This window comes from Rhinatrema bivittatum, chromosome 8, assembly GCF_901001135.1.
Source record: "Rhinatrema bivittatum chromosome 8, aRhiBiv1.1, whole genome shotgun sequence".
NCBI lineage: Eukaryota > Metazoa > Chordata > Amphibia > Gymnophiona > Rhinatrematidae > Rhinatrema > Rhinatrema bivittatum.
The window spans coordinates 80,810,459-80,828,095 of NC_042622.1; the positions used below are offsets into that span (position 1 = coordinate 80,810,459).

The 17,637-nt window shown below is 44.3% G+C and overlaps 1 protein-coding gene across 6 annotated transcripts in view; it reads left to right on the forward strand.

Moving 5' to 3' along the window:
- The window catches only part of KYAT1 (kynurenine aminotransferase 1), a 71,381-nt gene extending 66,993 nt beyond the window's left edge, over positions 1-4,388 (forward strand). For 5 of the 6 annotated variants that reach the window (XM_029612969.1, XM_029612970.1, XM_029612971.1 and 2 more), the window contains 3 exons: positions 2,901-2,977; positions 3,358-3,444; positions 3,561-4,388. In XM_029612969.1, the coding sequence (XP_029468829.1) occupies positions 2,901-2,977; positions 3,358-3,444; positions 3,561-3,641 (245 nt within the window). In that variant the 3' untranslated portion in view covers positions 3,642-4,388. Of the gene's footprint in view, positions 1-2,900; positions 2,978-3,357; positions 3,445-3,560 lie in introns of those variants that run through there. The other variant, XR_003858251.1, reaches the window with a different exon arrangement.
- Positions 4,389-17,637: the final 13,249 nt, after the last annotated feature.

The following is a 17,637-nucleotide window of genomic DNA, read 5'->3' on the forward strand; positions in this document are numbered from 1 at the left end:
GTTTTTATCAAGAGTTGGGTCCAGATTACTTCAGATCAGTGGATCTTAGATATGATCCAAAGAGGTTATGCCCTGAAGTTCTCCCATCCTGTTTGACATTTTTTTTTATAGTTTCTCTTTGCCATTCGGTCCAAAAGAGAGGGGCAATAAGAGCAACTCTGGATCATCTTCTGTTGTTGGGAGTGGTAGTTCCAGTCCCGGTGTTTCAATGAGGACAGGTTTGTTTGATATTCCATCTATTTCTTGATCCCAAAGAAAAAAGGTACCTTTTGACCAATTTTGGACCTGAAGAGAATCAACAAATTTTTCAAGTACCCATATATATATATATATATATATATAATGGTGGTGAGAACTAGTGAATTTTTGACATCCTTGGACGTGATGGAGGCATATTTACATACCCATACAAGATCAGAACATCAGAAGGTTCTTTGTGTTGCAGTACTAGGAGGTTATTATCAGTTCCAGGCTCTGTCATATGGTCTAGCCTTGGCTCCACGGAACCTTCACCAAAGTACTGATTAATACTGGTAGCAACGTTGCTAAGGCAAGTATACAGGTCACTCAAAAAAAGGGTGGAACATTTTTGACAAGATTTAAACTGGGTTGTGAATTTCTCCATGAGCAGTCTCGTTCCGTCGCAGATCTTGCAACACTTGGGAGCTGTTTTCAGCACTGAGAGAAGGTATGTTAATTTGACAAGCCAAAGAGTTCAGAAGTTGCTAGGTCATATCAAGATCTTGATTCTCAGTCCAGCTTCTAGGTGGCAGTGCTAGATCTGTTCCCCTGGGCAAGGTCATATATGAAGACTCTTCAAAAAGCATTGCTGTCCAGGTGGGAAACGTGGAGACAGGATTACTCCATCAGACTGCCGGTTCCACTGTGGATAAAGATCAATCTTCACTAGTGGTTGGAAGAGTAGAGTTGGATCCTCCTCAGGCCCAGCGCAACTGGGTGTGCATACCGTGTATTTGCACAGGGCGGCACACCCAGGAAGGCGGTGGGCTGGTGGCAACATTAGAGGCCGCAGGCTGCCAGTGGATCCTAAGAAGGAGAAGAGTGCTGGCGAGTGAAGGAGAGGCCCATCTTCCATGTATGGGCATGTGTGTGCGCACGCCCGTGCACAGTTTCTGTTCCCTCCCTCCCCCCCGGCCCGAAGATAACAGGAGGCCCGTGGGATCATGGTGGAGCTCATCTCACCACGGCCCAATGATAACAGGAGACCATGTGTGTGAGCTTCTATGTATGTGTGAATGAGTGACAGCTTGTGTGTGTCTGAGCCTGTTTGTGTGTGCATACATATATGTCTGTGTGAGATTCTATGTGAAGATGTCTGACTGTGTAAGAGCCTATGTGTGTGTCTGTGTGAGAGCCTCTGTGTATATGTGAGAACCTGTGAGCCTGTGAATGTGTCTGTGAGAGCTATGTGTCACATATAGGCTTTCACAGGCACACACACACGCATAATGAATCTGTGAGGGATTCATTATGTGCAGCCCTACCTTCCCCAATCCAGGACAATCTCAGGGTGACTGGAAATCAGATCCCAGATATGGAGAGCAGATTTTAAAATCCTTATTAGTTTTAATTATTGGGTGTAATATTATGATTCTGCTCTTTTGAAATATTTATTTTTTTGGAGGGGGATAGAACACTTTTTAATTGGCTTTTTTATTCATCAGATTTTTAAAATATTTTATTGGTGTTTGGGAAATTTTCAGTATTTACGCAGACAATATCCAATTAATACCACCCATTGACGACACAATTGAAAAAACACTAAAAACAGCAAACATGTATCTAGATATCATCAAACAACTACTAAACGTCTCTTCTCTCTCTGCCAAGTTCTAATCTCCCTGTTATTTGTAACTGCCTTTTTCCGCACCATTGTTTTAGTTTTGTTTACGATGCACACTTGTTTTAATGTGAACCAGCATGATGGGACTGCGTTCTCGAATGCCGGTATATAAAAACCCTAAATAAATAATATAAATAAACCAAATGGACCTAGTAATTAATATTGAGAAAGCAGAATTTATACATTTAGAAGGAAAAAAGACTGAGATCATTCAGAACCCAATAATACTCAACAACAACCAAAAAATTGAGTTAGCAGACAAAGTACGGAACCTTGGAGTAATAACTGACACGGAACTAAGCTTAAAACAACATATATCTCTAAAAGTAAAGGAAGGCTATGCTAAACTCATGGTGCTTAGAAGACTTAAACCACTTCTAACAACTACCAACTTTCAATCAGTATTGCAAGCGTTGATCTTTGCAAGCACTGATTACTGTAACGCACTCCTACTAGGGCTACCATACACTTCACTAAGACCACTTCAAATATTACAGAACACAGCTGCTAGAATCTTGACCGGCAAACGGAAAAGAGATCACATCACAGAAACACTGAAGGAATTACACTGGCTACCCATTGAACAAAGAATTCAGTACAAAACACTTTGCACCATACATAAATTAATACATAATGAAAATGCAGAATGGCTGAACACAGCCCTTCATGTACACGTCCCAAACAGAAACCTGAGATCAGCCAACAAAGCACTTCTTACTATCCCATCAATCAAAACAGCAAGACTGACACAAGTAAGAGAGAGAGCACTATCCCTGGCAGGACCCATACTATGGAACACCATGCCCTTGGAGTTAAGATTACAAAGTAACAACAAAACCTTCAGAAAAAATTTAAAAACCTGACATTTATTTTACACCATCATTGTAAAGTGCTTTAGGATTTGTTTATATGAAAGATGAAGATGATTTAATATTTTGGTGGGATGAAAGAAGTGATATTCATTCTGACTGAGTGGAGAAGCATGGCCTATCACAGTACTTAGGATTCATGTGTTACTCTGATGTGTATCTTACAGAAACAAAAGTTCCACCATCAGACGATGCAGATGAGCCATACGACTATACTTTTGTGACATGGATGATGAAGAACAAGGTAATTCACTTAGTCTCACCTCTCACAATTAAGTAACATCCTTCAAGGGTGTGTGTGTGTGGGGTGGGTGGGGGGGTGAGTGTTAAGGAAGTCTCTGCACCATCCAGACCTTCAATTTCTAGAAGCTAATTCTCTCCCAAGAAAACAGAGGGTGTGACAGAAAACATAAAATAAACCAGGTGAGGAAAGAGATAGGAAGGGGAAGTTTGTTTCAAGTGCAGAGTAATAGTGGAAGGAATGAGATAAGAGGGTACTGTATCAGGAGGGTGGAGTAATGGAGAAGTGGTTAAAGTGGGGTGAAGGGCCAGTGTTGAAGGAGCATGGTGGTGGAGAGCTGTGAGAAGACTGACCAATGAAACATCTTGTCCTTCACTCCATAGCATTTAGCTGCTATTCCGGTTTCAGCCTTTTACAGCACCCCTCATAGGAAGAGTTGTGAACATTTCATCCGCTTTTGTTTTGTGAAGGTGAGCAGTAACATTTCTTATGAAGAATTTTAAGGATATCTTAGGCATAGAAATGGGTCTCTGAGGAGATTGTAGGTGATAGATCTGGGTACTGATTATCCTGTGTACTGTTTTAGGAGAATCCAACATTAGAGGCAGCAGAAGAAATACTGCGGCGCTGGAGTCACCAACAGCCCAGTGACCCCCACACAGATTGAAAGCAAGTGTTACACTTGCCTCCTACGTTTAAGTGATGCTGAGAAGATCAAGACACCCAGCAAATGACTCACCACAGATGTAGAAAAAATTTTGTTTCAGCATGCCATCTTCTTTCTCTTCTGACTCTGGCAATCTTTACTGACTTGAATTAACTAGAAATATTGCCAGTGAATGAGTTCACATGTTTCTTTTGTAAGTTAGAATAGAGCTTTTGTTCCATTTTATCTTGCTACTAGTCCAGTCGAGTCCTTTTAGGTAGGTTATTTCCCCCTACTAGCAGATGGAGACAGAGTGCACTGTCGTTTCCCATGAAATCATTACCACTACTTAGAGATGATGCAGCACAGAAAGATCTAATATTCTTTACCTCCAACAAATGGTAGGAATCTCTGGTGGTGCAGCAGGATCCAGAAAGGTATCGATGCAGGCATATAGCCAGGCCACTGGTGCATCCAGCAGTGCAAGCACATTTTTAGGGGTTTCCAATCCTCTAGGGGAATAGGTAGAGCTCGGGACAGGGAAGAGAGGATTTCTCTGTCACAAAAAAAAAGGACAGAAATATTCCCCCCTAACTTCAACATCAAATGGTGGGGAAGGTATGACATCGATCTCAGAATTGAGATATATACGATGTTTGCAGTCGAATAAGATTATTCCTGGAGGAATGAGACCTGGGGGTAAACCAACACAAAAAGTTACTTTGGAAAATATTTGGTTGATCTTAATGGATTTAAAACATCCATGAATCAAATGGAAATAAAAATGTCTGATTATACATCTTCAAGTTAAAACAACAGATGTGGTAGTAAAGAAACATTCAGAGAAATTAGAAATCCTGGAAAAACAGCTTACTCAGACACAAGAAATTCAATCAGGAATAATAAAAGGAGAACTGATTAATTCTAGAAGGATTGAAGTAATTGAGAACAATATGAGATATAATAATATTAGAATTTTGAACTTTCCCAATGTTAAGTATATATCACCTATGCAACAATTTAAAATATTTTTAGGGGAGAACTTACAGCTCTCCCCGGAGCAAATACCATCTATTGAGAAAATCTTTCTTATTGTTACAAAAGATAAGGAAAAGTTAGAAGGGTTAAATCAGTCCCAACAATTGGGTATTATTACAGAATTTCTAGAGAAATCCATGGATGAACAAGTAGAATCAAGGGGTACTTTGTGGAGGATAGAGATTTTATTTTACGACTTTTTCTCCGTAATCGAGAACAACCTAATCTCACACAAAAAATGTGGATGTACCCTGATATAACCAGACCTACCCAAATAAGAAGACATTTCTTACAGATGAGCCCCGAGCTTAAAAAACTCGGAGCTCAGATGGTTGTTTATTTTCCTTGCAAATGTATTGTAAAATATATGAATGAAAGGTTTGTGTTTATGGAACCTTCAGATCTCAGGAAATTTCTTGAAGCTTGTACTCCTATTTAGGAATAATTAGATGAGTTATAGGTAAAATAGAGATATAAACGTTTAGTGCATTGTTTCACTCTCACAAGGAAGTACGTGCTCTCTCTCTTTTAGGTCATTCGTGCTCCATTCTCGCCCAGAATGGACTCTGCCATCTGGCTTGGTCTAGACTGAACATACTTTCTGACTTCCTTAATGGCTTATTATCATCGTATATTTATTCTCATTGCTTTAGTATATAATTTGATCTTACTATTTGATTATCTTATAGGCTTTTTATCATTGCGTCTTTATTATCATATGTTTTCTCTGATTTGATATTGTTTAAGAATCACTCTAATCCTCACGTGGCTCACGCTTTTTCAGTTGTCATTATTTACCTTTATTTTTATCCCTTATTCCCAGTTCCATGTCACCCTGTTCTATGTAATGCTATTTGCAACTTTTGTGTTTTCACTGTAAACCGATGATATGTAAATTTTCTACATGAATGTCGGTATATAAAAGTCCAAAATAAATAAATAAACAAATAAATAAATAAATGATGCTCGAAATATTACTTAACTCTGCTCCAGTATAAATAATTATAGGATCTCTAAATTCCTTATAAATGGTCATAAGTTAAATTATCGCAAAAAAAAATTTCTTATTGCCTGTAATTGACCTTGTCATTAACATATTGTATTACTGTCTATAATTGTCAAAATAAGCATAAATAAAAAATTTTTAAAAAGTAAAAAAAAAAAGGACAGAAAAGGAGACTCAATATTTTATTCCTCTAGCTCTGAGGAAAGAATTTATCTGCTAGTTCCCTCCCTCCCTCCCCACTGCTGCCCCAAGGTGTTTTTTCTCCACAAGAATAAAAAAGAAAAAGGCTGTATAGGGGTTTAAGGCCTGCACCTGAGTCAGAGGGGAGACAACAACTCTGTCTACATTTGCAGGTTACCCATTCAGTAGCCGTAGCTCCTGGCTTAGTGGGGAAAGCCTCGGAGACCAGTACTAAAGCGGTTCCTGCATAGGAGGAGGCCTCAGGTATACTGGTTCTGGCACAAACAGTTGCCATGTTTCCTCAGTTTCTCTGCAGCTTCTGTAGGTTTTCCCTCCTTGGCCTCTGATAGGCAGGATTCTGCACAAGGTTGAACTGGAGAACATTTAGGTTCTCCTATTAGATCCAGATTGGCCTTGGAGATCTTGGTATTCAGATATGGTGCATCTTTACATCACTAATATCTTTCTTAAATTTTTATGACCATCATATTGGGATTTATATGTGTTCATAGATACACATCATTTAAGGTGCATAGCACATCTTTACATTTTGCCACCAAAATAATCTGTCATTTTTTTGTGATACTCCAAAAGTCCCATATATCTTCTTTTTTTTTTTAAATGATATTATAAATGTCATTTCAATTCAACAATAGCTTGAAAACGTAGTTCCACTGAATATAGAAATAACTCCATAGAAACAGTGATAGAGTTGCCCAACACGGTCCGTGTTTCAGAAAAACGGATTCCTTCTTCACGGGGCTTAAATCTTGTTCCGACGTCTTCAGTATTGATAGTGATTTTTTACGATATCTTGAGAAAGCAAGCAAGCAAATCAAAAGATGGGTCACAACATATAAACAATATATTCTGAAAAATAAGTATCATCATTAAATGTATACTTTTCTCATGGCAAAGTGAATCCCATACCTTTTCAAACATGGCTGCGTCTTCTGTGTTTTTTCAGTTGTAACTGACACCAAGCTTAAAGGACTTTTTATAGGGACAACTTACTAAACGTCAGCACTACCTTACCGGAAATGACGCACATGACCATAAAAGTAGTTCCAATAGGTTCTCCCACTTGTCTATCAATCTTCATTCAATTGAATTATAGAATAGAATACCATTCAATGGCTAAATTTAAGCCATGTGGGTGAACACTATTTATTTTGAAAATCCACTGTTGTTCTTTTAAATTTAATACCGATTGAGGATCTCCCCCTCCCCCTCTCACTGACAAATACTTGATCAATAACCCTCCACTTGAGATCCTCAAAGGTATGGGAACATTCTACACAGTGAGCTACTAAAGGAAAGGGGAAAGGAAGGAGACAGATGGGTCAGTTGCACAGGGTCCAAGCCTAGAGAGGGCTGTTGCAGGATCAGATAGAGTAATGGAAAGAGGGGTGGGGGGCATTGACTGAAGTACCACCTAAAGCTCAAGGTGTCCTTAATCCATTCCTGGCTCTCAGCAAACAGTTCACATGCTAATAGTAAGCTCTGCAGTGCCACTCTGAGCCACAACGCAGTAGCAGCATGTGTGAGGGGAGAGGAGGTGGCTTGTACCATCAATGTCTATATTATGCCTGACTACAGAGGGGAGTTGCCAGGCCTCATCATTTTTCCTGAAGGCATGTCAAACAAGCAGACCTCTGAAAATTTAAGATTCAGCATTGCAACAGCAACCAGCCTTGAATAACTGTGATTCATTTGAAAATGCATTATTTATTTTCAACAATTCTAAATTTACAGTTCCCAGTCACTTTTCTCATGAAGTTAGGGACTATACATACTTACGCCCTATAAATATAAGACTTTCTGACGCTCACTGTGGAATGCAAACTCTATCTCCAAAAAGCTTGCCTATATTCTCTCATTCTCTCATTCTCTTCATCTCCTTGCCTTAACTAAGACCTGGCTTTCCCGTGAGGACTTTGCTTCAGTTGCTGCTCTCTGCCATGGCGATTATCTTTTTTTCTCCGAATCTTCACCCAGAAGGCCATGATAGTGATGTTGGACTGCTGCTCTCCCCTTCCTGTAGGTTTCAACCCCACTCCATCCGGCTATTCACCCCACTATTTTTCTTTCTTACCATCTTTATTTGTAACCCGCCCTGAATTTTTGGAGGGCACGGGATATAAATACTTTTAAATAAATAAATAAATACATCTCTGATTCCTGGCTTTCTTTCTTCATTGATCCATCATTCCCTTCCCTTATCCTTGGTGACTTTAATCTCCATGTTGATGACCCCTCAAACTCTTAAGCCTCAAAACTCCTTTCCCTAACCTCGTCTTTGATCTCCAACTCTGCTCCACCACTCTTACTCACTGGCATGGCCACTGCCTTGACCTAGTCCTTTCTTCCAACTGCTGTCTGACTTCTCCACCTCAGTTCTTCCTATCTCAGACCACAATCTGCTAGCTTTCACACTAAACCACCCTCCCCCACAGACTCGTCCAGTCACTACCTACACCTTCAGGAATCTCCAAGCTGTGGACCCTTGTATCTTCTCCACTACTTTTTTTATTTTTCTTGTCCTCCACTACGTTGTCTGAGTCAGTTGATGAAGGAGTTTCTTCTTACAACATTATATTCTCTTAAGGATTCAACATTCTTGCCCCTCTCCTTACCCATCCTGTAACAAGCACCAAACTCCAGCCTTGACTCCCCCCTAGAATTTTCTATCTACATATCTGCGCCCACTCTGCCAAACATCTATGGCTAAAATCCCATGCCCAAGGAGATTTCATGCATTTCAAATCATGCCAACCACCTTCCAATCTGCTATTGCACTTGCCAAACAAAACTACTATGTCAATCTGACAAACTCTCTTGTATCCAACCCTCACCATCTCTTTGCCTTACTCAGCTCCCCTTGCCCACCTCCTTTTACTCCCTTGCCATCTCTTTGCCTTACTCAGCACCCCTTGCCTCCCTCCTCCCATTTCGTTCTCTATCCAGACTATGGCTGATTACATCCATAACAAGATTCACAAAATTAGTTTTGAGTTCTCAACTAGGTCACTTTTCCTCTAACCTTTCCCTAGCCTCCACTACTTTCTCCTTTCCTGAAGTCACAGTGGAGGAAACTGCCCATCTTCTCTCTTCCTTCAGATACACTATGGGGCGGATTTTAAAAGGGTTACGCGCGCCGAGCCTATTTTGCATAGGCCCGGCGATGCGCGCAAAGCCTTGGGACACGCGTATGTCCTGGGGCTTTGTGAAAGGGGTAGGGTGGGGCGGGGGCAGGAAGGAGGCCTCTGGCACAGCGGCCGTGCCAAGGGATTGTGTGGTGGCAGCCGGCCGGCAGGCGTAACTTACAAAATAAAGGTAGGAGGGGGATTTAGGTAGGGCTGGGGGGGGGGGGGGGGCAGGTTAGATAGGGGAAGCAAGAGAAAGTGGGGGGGGCCGAAGGAAAGTTCCCTCTGAGGCTGCTCCGATTTCAGCGCGGCCTAAGAGGGAAAGGGATCGGGGCTCGGCATGCGCAAGATGCACTAGTGTGCACCACATTGTGCGCACCGACCCTGGATTTTATAACATGCGTGCAGCTGCATGCGCATGTTATAAAATCGGGCATACATTTGTGTGCGCACGTATGTTTAAAAATCCGGCCCTACACCGAGAGTATCTTCACTGACCTCACGCCCTGTTGTGAAAGGGGTGTTTTTCTTGTTTCTTCATACCTGGTGTGGAAGGAAACTGGTTAAGTGGGCTAAGAGGGGAATTGGGGGTTTTTTAGGGAAGGGGGAGGGGCAAAAGGGGGGATAGGCTATCAGCAAGGGTTGTATAGCAGGAATGCTTCAGTATGCAGATTTAGTAGTACTACATTTAGAAAGATAACTTCAATGCAAATAAACACAGTGCAGGATGCATGATGGCTGGAGGTCCTGACTGGAAGGCCATCCAGCGAATGTAGAACTTGGGAGTTGAGACAGAAGATACTCCCATTGTTAGCGGGATAGGTCGACTGAGATTTTGTTCTTGGAATGTGTATGTGTGTGGGGTGGGGGGGGGGGGGGGGGGGGGGGGCTGGGAACACCCATAAAGAGACAGAAGATCTTGAGTGCACTAAATAGGCAGAAAGCGGAAATCATAGGCATGCAAGAAACTCACTTATCAGAGACTGAGAGAAGAAAACTTAAGCGGGGATGGGTAGGCCACTGCTATTATGTTCCAGCCGTGGAACGTAAAGCAGATACAGCAATATTAATCCATAAAAATCCTCGTTTTGAGTTTACACAACAGATATCGGATAAGGAGGGCCGCATACTTATAGTTCTGGGAGAATTACAAGGGTGGGAGGTTACCATATGTTCAGTATATGCCCCGAATGCATACTCACACCAATTCTTTCAGGACTTAGTTGGTATGCTGCTGCCAGTTCAGAAAGGTCCACTTATTTTATTAGGTGACTTCAACTGTGTCCATGAGATGAGCCTCGATAAATCACAATCTAGTGTATCTAGCAGAGATAGGTGGGACAGGGGGATAGCTTATCTATGTGCGGAACTTCATCTTTTAGATATCTGGCGTACATTACATCCCACAGAGCGGCACTACACGCATGTATCGAGACCGCATGTAACCATGTCGAGAATTGATTATATACTCATCTCGAACACTTTGTTTCCAAAAATTAAACATGCCCAAATTGGAGCTATCGAGATCTCAGACCATGCCATAATTTGGTTGGATGTAACTGATGGTAGGGATGAATCTAGGGCTAGGTTTTGGAGATTCCCCGGCCATTTAGCTGATGACCAAAAATGTCAAGGCTTTTTACAGAAGCAATGGAGAGAATATGCAAAGCATAATCAGGGGCATAAGGAAGATCCCTGCTTATACTGGGAAGCCAGTAAAGCAGTCCTGAGGGGGGAGATTACGTCGTACTTGATAGCGCAATCAAAGGCAATGCACAAAAACATTTTACTCCTCGAACATAGACTAGGCCAAGTAAAAAATACAATTGGCACAGCATAAGAACATAACATGCCATACTGGGTCAGACCAAGGGTCCATCAAGCCCAGCAACCTGTTTCCAACAGTGGCTAATCCAGGCCATAAGAATCTGGTAAGTACACAAAAACTAACGGGCGGATTTTAAAAGCCCTGCTCGCGTAAATCCGCCCGGATTTACGCGAGCAGGGCCCTCGCGCGCCGGCACGCCTATTTTGCATAGGCCGCCGGCGCGCGCAGAGCCCCGGGACGCGCGTAAGTCCCGGGGTTTTTGGGGGGGGGGCGTGTCGGGGCGGGGCCGAACGGTGCAGCGTTTTGGGGGTGGGCCCGGGGGCATGGTTTCGGCCTGGGGCGTTCCGGGGGCGTGGCCGCGCCCTCCGGAACCGCCCCCGGGTCGGGTCTTGGCGCGCCAGCAGCCTTCTGGGAGGCGTAAATCCGTGGTGCGCGAACAAAAGTACGCGAACATGCTTTTTTAAAAAATCTACCCCTAAGTCTCTTTCATGTTACCGTTGCTAGTAATAGCAGTGGCTATTTTCTAAGTCAACTTAATTAATAGCAGGTAATGGACTTCTCCAAGAACTTATCCAATCCTTTTTTAAACACAGCTATACTAACTGCACTAACCACATCCTCTGGCAACAAATTCCGGAGTTTAATTCTGCGTTGAGTGAAGAAGAACTTTCTCCGATTAGTTTTAAATATGCCACATGCTAACTTCATGGAGTGTCGCCTAGTCTTTCTATTATCTGAAAGACTAAATAACCGATTCACATCTACCCATTCTAGACCTCTCATGATTTTAAACACCTATATCATATCCCCCCCTCAACCGTCTCTTCTCCAAGCTGAAAAGTCCTAAACTCTTTAGTCTTTCCTCATAAGGGAGCTGTTCCATTCCCCTTATCATTTTGGTCGCCCTTCTCTGTACCTTCTCTATCGCAATTATATCATTTTTGAGATGCGGCGACCAGAATTGTACACACTATTCAAGGTGGGGTCTCACCATGGAGCGATACAGAGGCATTATGACATTTTCTGTTTTATTCACCATTCCCTTTCTAATAATTCCCAACATTCTGTTTGCTTTTTTGACTGCCGCAGCACACTGAACCGACGATTTCAATGTGTTATCCACTATGACGCCTAGATCTCTTTCTTGGGTGATAGCACCTAATATGGAACTTAACATTGTGTAACTATAGCATTAAATTTCATCTGCTATTTCGATGCCCAATATTCCAGTCTCACAAGGTCTTCCTGCAATTTATCACAATCTGCTTGTGATTTAACTACATCTGCAAATTTGATTACCCCACTCATCGTATTTCTTTCCAGATCATTTATAAATATACTAGTGGTACCCGGCCACGCGTTGCAGTGGCAGAGTCAGGTTCTTTACCCTCCCTCCCCCTTCCCCTTGCTCATTTACCTCAGTCACTCATCCTCCTCCCCCTTGGTCACTCACCCCCCCCTTCCCTCCCCTGTCCCCACTCCAACTCTCTCCCCTCACACTCACCTCTCCCCTCATTCTCCCTCCCCTGGCACTCACCTCCCCCCTCATTCTCCCTCCCCTCACTGTCACCGCCCCCCGCCTACTGCCTACCCTTCAAATCAGAAAACCTTTTGTCTTTCTATTTCTGTGGAACCCCCCCCCCCCCAAAAAAAAAACCCAACCCCAATCCCAACCCTTTAAATCAAATAATAACCCCCACCCTCCTGCCCCTCTGAAAGGCGAAAACATATAACTTTTGCTGCTGCCCATGCAGAGATCGAGAACAGTATTATACCAAATTCCTTTAACGCTTTCAGCTCTACCGTAAAGGCTATTAACTGCACCTACCATCCTGCCTTCTGTGGGCCCGTAGGGCCCTCAGGTAGTCCGGCTCCTCCTTCCTGATCCGCTGTGCCCGTTTTTTCAATGCCTCCATCTGTGGTTTAACAATAGGAAAAGGAAAAGGAAGTTGAACTACAGAGGCTGAACTACATTCAAACCTAACAAGTCAGGTGTCACTTTTACTTTAGTCATCCCCATCACAATACAAATCTAGTACACATTACATGTAACAAGTCAAGTCCCATGTGTCCTGTAGTGGCACACCTCTACAAAGCGACCAACCGTAAATTGTTCTTGCAAGTCAAGGGTCAGGTTCCAAATCTCACACACAACAATACAAAACAAACCCACAAAGCAAAGATGTCAAACCTTTACTTTTCCATGCATGTCACAAGATAGTCAAAAACAGAGTCCTATGATCATACCTCCCTTGGACGCTCTGCTTGGGCGTTGAATTGCGCCCTGAGCACCCGCCAGGCCTCGTCGGCCCTGTCCTGGTCCCGGCGGCGCCCAGGGCGGAAGAAGAGGTGGTGCTCATCTGCCGCCACCAGCTGCGCCAGCAGTCTGATATCGCCATCAGCAAAATTTGGAGCTCTCCCTCTTGGCATCTTGGACAAAAATGGCCGCCCGGACGTGTTATTGCACGTGCCAGCGCCCTGCCTCCTGCTTCCGGCGGAACAAAAGAGCCGCTCGATCCCTGACCCTTGACTTAAACGGCAGGGCCGCTCAATCCTAGACTTGAGCGGCCCTTCGGTTCGCCATTTTCCAACGGCGGAACAGCAGGACCGCTCAATCCTGGACTTCAGCGGCCCTTCGGTCCGCCATTTTCCAACGGCGGAACAGCAGGGCCGCTCAATCCTGGACTTCAGCGGCCCTTCGGTCCGCCATGGTCGTTCCCGCCATTTTTGTCGCCTTTCTAGAACTGGAGTTTCCCAGCACCCTGCCTCCTGCTTCTGGCGGAACAAAAGAGCCGCTCGATCCCTGACCCTTGACTTAAACGGCAGGGCCGCTCAATCCTAGACTTGAGCGGCCCTTCGGTTCGCCATTTTCCAACGGCGGAACAGCAGGGCCGCTCAATCCTAGACTTGAGCGGCCCTTCGGTTCGCCATTTTCCAACGGCGGAACAGCAGGGCCGCTCAATCCTAGACTTGAGCGGCCCTTCGGTTCGCCATTTTCCAACGGCGGAACAGCAGGGCCGCTCAATCCTAGACTTGAGCGGCCCTTCGGTTCGCCATTTTCCAACGGCGGAACAGCAGGGCCGCTCAATCCTAGACTTGAGCGGCCCTTCGGTCCGCCATTTTTCAACGGCGGAACAGCAGGGCCGCTCAATCCTAGACTTGAGCGGCCCTTCGGTTCGCCATGGTCGTTCCCGCCATTTTTGTCGCCTTTCTAGAACTGGAGTTTCCCATTGGTTTGGTAACTCACGTTTCCAATTGGCCAGCACAGCATCATACTACTACCATGGGCGTGTATATAGGTCGCTTCTGTGAATGGTGAATTTACTTTCGACTTCGTTTGGACTCCGACACACGCGTACAACAGTTTTGTTGGAAATTGAACGGGGGATCGTCAAGGCTTTAAGCAGGTAAGCAGTGCAAAGCACGCTTTTTTTTTTTTTTCATTTAAATTCGGTGTCCCTCGTGGTAGATCCCGGTGCATTTGAAGGTCTTTTATGTGCACTTATGTTTGGGCGCACAAGGAGGAAGCCTAGAATCCGCCGTACCTATGCTCCGTGTACCTGTGCTACTGTCTTCTGTGCTTTTTTCTTGTGCGTCCATGCATGAAGAGTAGAGTTTAGTGTTCGCCTTCTTGTTTTCTCCTTTTCAGGAAAAGAAGCCATGGAAACAAATGATTTCACGGTGGAGGTGGAGCACGGAAAGCGGCAACTATTTGTGGAATGGCTCTTCATCGAGGCTATACCGAGGCCACAATATTTTGTAGTATTTTTAACAGATGTAATGTCTGCTGTGCTGTCCATTAATCACGAGCTCTTTGTCACCATTCAGGTTTAACTATGCCGGGAAAGCGCACTATGGGTGAGTTAGAGGACCATGCAGTGCAGCAGCAACGAGAGGAAGACTCAAGCGCCAGCCAGCCACCCCCAAAGCGAACCCGAAAGGCGCGCTTTACGGATGAAGAGAAAGAGGTATTGTGTCGTGCGGTATGCGAAAAACATGCCCTTCTCTTCAAGTCGAAGATTTCGTGGACCAGCAAAAAAAAGATTTGGGAAAAGATTGCCCAAGATGTAAGCTCACTTTCTGTGACGCCACGAGATGTTAAGCAGGTGCAGCACCGGTGGCGGGACACCAAGAAAGAGGTGAAAGAGAAGGCCGCAAAAATCAATGCCTCTGCAAAGAGGACCGGTGGAGGGCCACCGTGCAGCATCGTGCTTACACCGGTGGAGGAGATGGTTCTCCGAACTATGAGGAAGGAGGTCGTCCTGGGCGTCCAGACGCAGCATATCACGGACACATCAGGTCGTGCAGGTATGTATTTAGCTAAATCTGGTTACCGTAGCATGTTTACTGTATGGCCGATGAGTGGTCCACCCATGTGTGTGTGCTATTTTTATTAAAATTTTGAAACAGCATTTAACATTTGCATCGTTCATTGCCTCACAAAATATATGGAATGACAGTGACAGTGACCTCTTTCTATATCTCGATCCACAGAAACAACGGACAATGGCGAAGTTGAGAGGGAAGAATCCAGCCACAACGATGAATTCGTTTTCCCACTGCCTAGCGCTGACTCCCCCAGCCAGCAAGTGTCAGAGGACATGGTTACACTGGATCTGTATGATGTCCCTGTCCACGAATCAACGGACGTTCTGGGGGACCTGCAGGATCCAGCCACCCCCCCATTATTTCAAGACCCGGAAACATCCCAGCAACTGGATGACCCGCCAGTGACTGAGGAAATAGCGCCAGTGGAATGTGACCTCGAAGAGCCACTTTTTGGCGATGATGTCCTGAGCGAGCAACTAGTGGCTGGAATAACCTCACAACAGGATCGTCATCATGAGGAAATCCTCCATGAATTGCGATCGCTGAGAGCTGACTTTTGAGAATGTATGGTTGAAATGATGGCTGCTCAGCGAGAAAATATGGCGGAATTGATGGCCGCTCAGCGAGAAAATGTGGCGGAAATGATGGCTGCTGAGCGAGAAAATATGGCGGAAAAGATGGCTGCTGAGCGAGAAAATATGGCGGAATTGATGGCTGCTGAGCGAGAAAATATGGCGGAAAAGATGGCTGCTGAGCGAGAAAATATGGCAGCACTGATTGGTGCTATCCAAGCATTCGCCTCTAAATTTCCTTCCATCCAACACCCATAAAAAGTTAAATAAAAGTTATGTTTTCAGTTTGATTATGTGTACTCTTTTTTTTACTGCTGGCTAAGTTTTATACGGTTGTTACGTTAAACAGATTTTTAGTGCTGGGAAAAGCTTTCATATTCTGAAAAGGAAAACCTGATATGGCTGTAAAGTTAATAACCATAATATTAATGTTACACATCAAGGGATATTTATTGAACCATAAATAACCAAAGGCTACAGATAATATTTCAGTGGCTGGTAATGGCCAGGATGAGCATAAAAGGTCAATAGACAGAGAAATATGGGTACAAGAAGTCCATGTGAACGGCTAATGTGTTGATGGAGGGGGTCATCTTCCAGTTCATATGTTCTGTTCTGTTCAGTACATTTTTAAAGAAATCAATCTCGAATTCTGAAACAAAAAGAGAACAAAAGGCAAGAGTGAATAGGACAAGCAGGTACATAAATGATTAATATGATTAATTTCTATAATAAAGCACAGCTATGAACATCAATTAAAGCGCAATATAATCCTGGGGCACTGTAGACTGTTGTGGTTCTATAACAGCAGCAATGAAATGTTATGTATGAGATTAAACTTACAAGAGAAATAACTGTCGATGACCCTTTGTCGGACCGCATGACCCAGTGCAGTGTTGTCCACTTCAGCTGCGAGCTCCACGGGTGGATCGGGTGGCAAGTCCTCGTCAACCTCTGCATGCACACCGAAGAGCAGACAAATATTGTGCAGCATGCAGCAGGCAAGAATAATGCTCACAACCTTTTCTGCACTGTATTGCAGGGCACCCCCAGAGCGATCCAGGCATCGAAAACGCCCCTTCAGAACTCCAAACGTACGCTCAATCACATTTCTGGTGCTGCCATGAGCCTCACTGTAGCGTCGATCGGAAGCTGTGCGTGGGTTCTGTAGCGGTGTAAGCAACCAAGGCTTTCAGCCATAGCCACCATCGCCTATGGGATGAAAAACCAGGGATGCATTGAAAACAACATTGCAGCACTAAACACCATAAACAATGAAAGACCTAAACATTACTGTATGGCGCTCACCCTTAACATCCTGAGAACAGAACACATGACAGACACATCACGGGAAGTAGCAACTGTCACTTACCTAGCAGCCAACCTTCCCCGTACTTTCCTTCCGGGAATTGGGTGGCCAGAGATGAATGTGCCAGAATGTAGGCATCATGGCAGCTCCCTGGAAAGTTCGATACGACATTTAGAATGCGAAGGCGTGCATCGCAAACCACTTGCACGTTCATGGAATGAAAGTGCTTGCGATTCCGGAACGCACTCTCTTCATCCAACCTGGGTGTAAACGCTATATGAGTGCAGTCGATAGCGCCCAACACATTAGGCATCCCCGCAATACCCATGAATGCACTGCGGATCTGTTGCAGTTCAGCTGGATCCGTAGGATACACGATGTACTGCCTCACCTTCTTCATCATTGCCTTCAACACCTGTAACAGGTTCCGTGAAACGGAGGACTGCACCATACCAGCAATCACACTCACTGGGTTTTGAAAACTTCCAGTACCAAAAAAATTTAAGGCGCATAGAAGTTTACTCAATCCTGGCACAGCATGGTGTCGATTGGCCTGGGGCTCCAGGTCCTCACGCAGGTCTTCGTAGAGGGACAAGATTGCCTGTGAGC